This window comes from Hydra vulgaris, chromosome 12 (assembly GCF_038396675.1).
Source record: "Hydra vulgaris chromosome 12, alternate assembly HydraT2T_AEP".
NCBI classification, from domain to species: Eukaryota; Metazoa; Cnidaria; class Hydrozoa; order Anthoathecata; family Hydridae; genus Hydra; species Hydra vulgaris.
This window is the reverse complement of record NC_088931.1, coordinates 86,007,793-86,015,273: the sequence shown is the minus strand read 5'-3', so window position 1 is coordinate 86,015,273 and position 7,481 is coordinate 86,007,793. Positions and strand designations below refer to the sequence as shown.

General features: G+C 28.1%; 1 protein-coding gene across 1 annotated transcript; it reads left to right on the top strand.

The window, feature by feature from the left end:
• Positions 1–1,022: 1,022 nt before the first annotated feature.
• Positions 1,023–2,802, top strand: LOC136088429 (uncharacterized). Its single transcript, XM_065812139.1, has 3 exons — positions 1,023–1,142; positions 1,307–1,951; positions 2,656–2,802. The coding sequence occupies exons 1-3, from the start codon at positions 1,023–1,025 to the stop codon at positions 2,800–2,802; spliced, it is 912 nt and encodes a 303-aa protein (XP_065668211.1).
• Positions 2,803–7,481: the final 4,679 nt, after the last annotated feature.

The following is a 7,481-nucleotide window of genomic DNA, read 5'->3' as shown; positions in this document are numbered from 1 at the left end:
TTGACTGTAAATACATGAGAAACTTCGATAAAATGAAACAAATTTTAGCGTTATGATACCAAATACGGACAAAAAAAGAGCGATAAAACATTTATATTTTATTTTAACAAAATGGGAAAAATATATTAATGATAAAAAACTTTTATTTATTTTATCTCAGTCTAAACTAATTGTATTAAATTATTTTTAAAAAAACATTACTTTTTAGTTAAAAAAATGAATAGAACTCTAATCAAACACAAAATAACAGAACGTTTTAAATCTCGTTTGCAAACTTTAGCTGAATATCTCGGTTATAAAAAGCAAGAAATTAAATGTATTCAAAAGAATATCACAACACAAATGAAAGAATGTACAGAGTGTTAAATATATTATTTCAGAAACACTATTTAGAAATTGATGCAATAAAAGCTTTATACGACGCACTTTGATATTGTTTGATGGACATTTCTACAAAAGAAACAAATCAAGAGCTAATACACAATTTAAAATAAACCATGGAAATGTTAAAAGACTATATTTTACAATGATCTTTTTTTTGTATATTTTTTTGTATATATTTTTTTTTTCAGCTAACTTATATATTAATAATAAAAAATGAAAGAATTTGTCAAGGCTTGCGGGTGGTAAGAATATTTATTTATATTTTTTTTATTAGTTCTGGAGAATTTATAAATGAATATTCTGTTTGTCTTACGATTTGTTTTCGTTAACAAAAGAAACGAATGAAGAAGAAGAGATGGAATTTGAAGAAAAGACAGAAGATTATGAAAAAATATATATAGAAGAAATGCTAGAAAAAGAAGAGACAAACGAAATAGACGTAGATGAATACATAGAAGAATTGAAAAAACAAATGTTAGAAGAAGAAATAAAAGAAATAGAAAAAGAGATACACGAGATTATCAACGAAATAGATCTAGAGCAATCTATAAACGAAGTCATAAGTAAAATGGACGATTTTACCTGAACTTTATGTATAATTTTTTGTAAATATAATTTTTTTATAGCAAACTTAAATAATGACAACTAATAATGAAAATTACGAAAATATGTTTCCAGATTTTGGAGATGTATTTGAAGAAGAACAAGTAGAAAGTGTGTCATTTAACGATATTTTCGCTGAAAATATGAATGATTACGTAATTTTTGATAATGAAATGGACAATTTTTTTCTAATACTTTTTATGCTTGTAATAATTGTCAATTTTTTTTTATATGATGAATCTTTTTTGTAAATTTTTAGTAAAAAAAAGACTAGTGTATTTTTTATTATGGTTTTTATATAAATGTTTTATTTTTTTAGCAACAAATAAAAATGTCTGCCAACATATATCCATGCTGTTTTTGTGATGAAGAATTTACTAAAGAACAACTCATGGAACACCAAATTGAATTCTCACACGAATGTTTTACATGTAAGAAAAAAGTTCAAGATTTATTAAATCACAAATGCGATTATGAATTTCTAAATGTTATTCAAAAAATATTCTTTTTTTGTAATACTGCTGTAGATAATAGAGACTACTATGAACACTCTGTAATATGTTTCCAATATTATAAAGAACAACAAAATAAGTATTTCGAGCAAATTATCCAACATGAAAAGAAAAACTTAAATTATTTAAATCTTTCTATTAACCATATCATGGGTGGAATGAAAAATCATCAAGAAATTCTCGCTAAACAGATTAACAGTAGTAAACAAATTTTGAACAAACAAAAAGAAGAAGAGCGAGAAATTAAAAAACTGAAACAAGAGAATACTAAACTACATCAAACCCTTGAAGAAATGAACAAAGAAATGTCAGAATTAAAAAATCTCGTTTATGATAACATGTTGGTTTTAGCAAATCAAGAAGAAATGACAAAACTGAATCAAATTGTTGAAGAAAACAGCACAGAATTCTTGGAATTAGAAAAAATAACTCAACACTCCAAAGAAATAGAAGTAATACAACACATCTTTAAAGAAACACAAATTATCAAACTCGATCAAGTGGACTTAAGAATAATAAACTTCGTCTGATAGTAATCATACGAAGTTATATTCACATATAGTAATCATACGAAGTTATATTCACATATAGTAATCATACGAAGTTATATTCACATATAGTAATCATACGAAGTTATATTCACTGATAGTAATCATACGAAGTATTATTCACAACCCGTTTACACACCGGAAGGATATCATTATCGCATGAAAATTTATACACGAAACACAAATGTAAACAATGTAGCCATCTACTTCCAATTAATTCCAGGAGACCTTGATGATGCTTTAAAATGGCTTTTCACCAAAAAAGTGATTTGTTCTCTAAGAAATAATGATAAATTTTTTGCTCACATTAATACGAATGAAAATTATATTCAAACATTAAACGCGGGTTCTTTTGATAAACCTACATAAGAATATAATGTAGCTGTTGGCTTCCCAAATTTTACTTCACAAGAAGAACTTAAACAATTTATCATTAACAATAACTTATTTATTAAGATTACTATTTAATATTATATTTTTTTGTAAAAAAAAGTTGTCATTTTTTTATTTAGTTATTTATTCTATTTTATAAAACCTTTTTTATATATTTTTTTATGTATTGATTATATATATGTTAAAAAATTATTTTTTAAGATCAACTAAAAAAGATGAATCCTTCAGATACTTTCAGAGAAATGGCAAACGAGTTCAATAGAGATAATGTTAGACAAATTAGATTTATCTTAAAAACACCACGAGGTGTTAAAGAAAAGTTAAAAGAACCTATTGATATTATGGAACACGATCGAAGATGAAAATGGAAAAATATATGAAAGCATGGAAAGCAAATTGTACTATATTCTACAAATTAGCGATGCTATAGGGCGTAAAGATATATACAAAATATTTTACAACAAATTACCTCGTTTGCCTACATACGAAGAATCGATGAACTTAGCTATATCTTGTAAAAAAAGTAAAAATTTACCACCTCTTTATTCACCAGTAAACGAATGTTATCCAAGTGAAGTCATCCATGCCAAGCAGAAAGAACTTTTAAAATTTTATGACCCATTAACAGAACCACCTGAAGCACCTGAAATAGCCGAAGAACCTGATTATAATCACTAGTATTTTTTTAATGTTTGTAATTTTATTTTTGTATTACTTTTTCTAGATTATTAATTAAAAAATCGACATGGGAAGCAACTGGGGTTATGTGAGTAGAATAGATTTAGAATTTCGTTCGTTTCACGAATTCTTATATAAACGTTTAAAAAATAAAATTAAAAGTAAAATCACCAATGAAAATAAACGTTGTTTTCATTATTTGCAGAACATTTATTCGCATACACTACTTTGCACACGAAACACTGATTTGGTTTTATGCACACGAACGACATTTTTAAAATTATTTTTATCATTATGAAGATTTTCGATTGGATCACATTAACAAATTTACCATTGAAAGACAATCCAATTTAACCTTGAAAGATTTATTTAAAAGAACCTTGGCTCATCAAAGAATAATTTACAAATTTGAACAATTACAAAATAAAATCATTTCAGTATTTGATAGAACCTAATTGCAAGAGAGTAAATAGAAAAACGGAGATTTCATTAGGTTATTATTTCATGGTTATCGCAAAAAAATTTATTTTGAAGACATTTTGAAAGAAAAAAAACATTTATTATTTTTTCATCTTCAAAGACCTACACAGATTATTTCAATTACTTTTTACAGAACTTTCGTATTTGGCCTTCCAAAAAAATCAATTAAAAATACATTTAATGAAAGAATTATATTTTTTAATATTAGAATATATAAAATGGACAAAAGAACAATATTATTATATTATAAACAACTGCTTTACTCGTGTTAATATTGTAAAACAATTTTTTCAATAATTTAGATAACTAATAATAAAATGCAAGCGAAAAAGAAGAAAGAAGAAAGAAAAAGTTTTGAGGAATACAATTTTCATTACGAATAAACAGTGTGGTTTTGTTTACAAACAAGATTAACATTTAAGCACGAAAAAATGTTGTCCTTAAAAGATTTATGTTAAAGAATTTTGGCGTTTTACAGAATTCGTAAAGAAGAGAAATTATTTCAAGAAAAACTTTCGAGTGTAATGCGTATACGTTATTTTGATGCGAAATTCATTATATATAATGACTCGGTTAACCCTATATTGCATATTATGTCTTTAAATTAACAAACCATCTATATCTGTATTGCATACTGTAAATCGAGGGAAACAATTGTTTACTTGCTAAAGTTGTTTCAAAAGATGTTTTTTAGCATTTTGTAAAGTGATTAGTCAGCTATTTTTTATGTTTTTATTAAATGTGGCAGTGCCATTTTTTTTTTTTTTTTTTTTGGTTATTCACCTCCTCAAGGCCATGAAGGCCACTACAGTTGAGGAGGCTACTCAATAGTGGTTATAACCCTCTCTCAACTCTACAACTCCGAAACACGAAGCTCGATGAACAAGGCCGCTGCGCGGAGAAACAAGTTGAGCGCGGTACTACCAGGAACGCGGTGGGGATCGAACTCGGAACCTCTCGCTTCTGAAGCGAGCGCTTTACCACTACACCACTACCGCATTTTTAGTCTTTATAGTGGTAATAAAAGAAGTCGCGAATTATTTATTTCCTCTTTTAAACTTGAATTTTAACAAAGAAAAAATAAAGGAAGCTCTAATTAAAAATTCTGACTCGTATTGTATGATATCTATATCATTACATTCAGTTATTTTGAAATATTTGGTTGAATGATAAGTCAAAAATAGTTAGCGTTGTGTGTTTGTCTTTAAAGCAACAATATGCATTTTAGATATATATATATACATTTTTTGAGATTATTTGTTTTTCTTCTGCTGCAGAATATATATTTAAAAATATAAACTTAAATTAGGAAAACCTTAAGTAGAAATATAACTTTCTCAACCTCTTTGAAACTCTGTTTAAATAATCTTATCATTCAATTATTATTCTATATATTTTAACAGTGCTTATTTATTGTTATAGATAAATCCTAAAAACTTCTATGGATCTTCAAAGAGGTTAAGAATCCCATTTGGAGAGACTGTTTTCCCTGTTGACCAACCGAGTTTTCTGATGTCAGTGATCTATCGTGTAAATCTGATGAAGACTTTATTACATCAGAGTCAAAATCAGAATATGCTAATTCAGAATCGGATAGTGATGTTTTTGATTGTAATGATCAACAACAAGCACTACAGTTGTCATTCGGTAAAACATATCAAGCTCTACAGCCACCACTACCACCAGTAAGCCAACCACAGAAAAGAAAACGAAATCTTATTTGGAAGATTAAAGAAGCTGATGATGTTAAGCAAATAAATCTTCCATTTCAAAACAGTAACGATGAAGAAGATAATAGGAATGTAATCTCAGTCGAGCCGATATCATATGTAAGAAGATTTCTAACTAATGAACTTCTTCAAAATATTGCTGACGAGTCTAATAAATATACGTTATAAAAAAATATAGAGAAGAATTTGCATTTGGACGAAAATGAATTAGAGCAATTTATTGGCATTTCGTATTTAATGAGTATTGTGAAGGTCCCATCAACACGTATGTACTGGAGCAATGAGTTGTACTTTGAAAAAGTTGCCTCAGTGATTGATGATAGATGAATATTGGAAAAGTGCGTTCAGAGACCCGCCCTCGCTAGTGGAGTATAAAAAAATTTAAGAGACCCCTCCTCGTTTTTTAAAGGGTGTAAAATCAGGATGGTGTAAAATTTGATAAAAATTTTTTTGTTTATAGTTAATGCACCCCGACGTCCTCGAGAATTTGTTTAATGAAGCGTGACGAAAAGTATATAAAGAGTGAAAAAAATGAAATAGGTTCTTAGTAAATGGAAGCGAAAAACAAACCGTTACGTCAATGTCAATCTCCATCGACAGTTGCAGTAGTTCAACCTTATAAACCTGATCCTCCAATAGAGAATGGTGGTACGCATGACTCGCATGGAAATCGTATTCAATATTTTGAAGTTCGCTACTAAAAAAAAAATATTGTCAATATTAGCAGTTTCGAGCGTGTTTCTTATTATTCTAGTGGGAGGATATTTATTTGGAGCGTTATTGGGAGTTTTTATATTACTTGGAGCAATGTTGGGATTGTATATTTGGAATAAAACAATAAAAACATTGTAAAGATTATATTATATGTTATATATTATAAATATTATTTTCCAATTCTATTAATTCCGTAAGAAATTTCACCAGAGATAGCTCCGCCCGAAGCAGCTTTACTAATGGTTGGTAGAAGAGCGCAAGGAAAGGAAGGTAAAACGACTTTAGATACCATTCCTAAAAGAGGTCCTAAAAATTTTCCACGCATACGTCTTGTTCTATGTCTTTTATGTCTTTTTTTATGTTTTCTTTTATACATTTTTTTTATCGCGGTATAAGAGATGATAAAAAAGTCAGTGCTAAAACTGCTGCTAACAAGGGAAGAAATTTACCACGCATGCGTTTTCCTAAATGTCTTCTTAAACGTTTTCTACCTGCGCCTTTTAACGGAGGTAAATAAACTCTTCCTTTTCCTCTTTTTCTATGCATTACGACGTGTTTGAGGTCAGTTAAAGTAATTTATATTGTAAAGTTGTGTTTCTTTTTAACATGATCATTTTTAGTTTTTTGCATTTGCTTCTTTTGATTTTTTAAAACGATTTTAAGCTACATACCAAGGATAAACTTTAAATTTTCTTAAAGTGTCTGCTAAATCTCCTCCTCGTAATTTTCTTTGTGTCCTTAATCGCTTTCTACCTGCGCCTTTTAAAGGAGGTAAATAAACTCTTCCTCTTCCTCTTTTTCTATGCATTCTCACTTTTTTTAAAAAAAAAATAGACAAAGGTTTTTATATTGTAAAAAAAAAGTAGTCTAATTTTTTTAACATATGCAAATTTAGTTTTTGCAATTGTTTTTTATAAAATATTTAAGTGGGTGGAAGATTTATTTCTATATTATCGTAAAAAGAATCAGGAATATAATAACGTATTCTCAGAAAATCGGCTTTAGTTTTAGGGTTATATTTTCCACGTCCAATTCTTTTTCGTTTTCTTAAACGTTTTCCTCTCCCTCTTTTTCTACATGAGCTTTTTTTATTTTACAAGCGGTGCAACCAAATTTTCAATGCATCGCGTTGTTTTTGAAGATAATCCAAAGCGTAGCCTCCTACATTTGATTTCAGTAGTCGTTTAGCGAAATTTTTAACTTTTGTAAAAAATTTTCCCTTTCCTATACGATGTCATGCGCTACCTCTATGACGACGACGGTGTGTGCTTCTTCTTGAACGCCTGCGAGCCATTAACACAAGAAAATAAAAAAAACAAGATTTTGATTTTTAAGTTATTCTTAGAAATAAATAGTCGTTTGCTTATAAGAAATATAATACAAATAGGGTTCGTTTAATAAAAAGTAAAAATTTTTTAATGATAAATTAAGACGATTTA

What these genes read in the sequence shown, in the direction of transcription:
- LOC136088429 (XM_065812139.1), top strand. Translation starts at nt 1,023, where the DNA reads ATGACAACTAATAATGAAAATTACGAAAATATGTTTCCAGATTTTGGA. An exon ending in CTGAAAATATGAATGATTAC is followed by an intron (nt 1,143 to 1,306) that starts GTAATTTTTGAT and finishes TTATTTTTTTAG; the next exon opens with CAACAAATAAAAATGTCTGC. An exon ending in AACACTCCAAAGAAATAGAA is followed by an intron (nt 1,952 to 2,655) that starts GTAATACAACAC and finishes CAACTAAAAAAG; the next exon opens with ATGAATCCTTCAGATACTTT.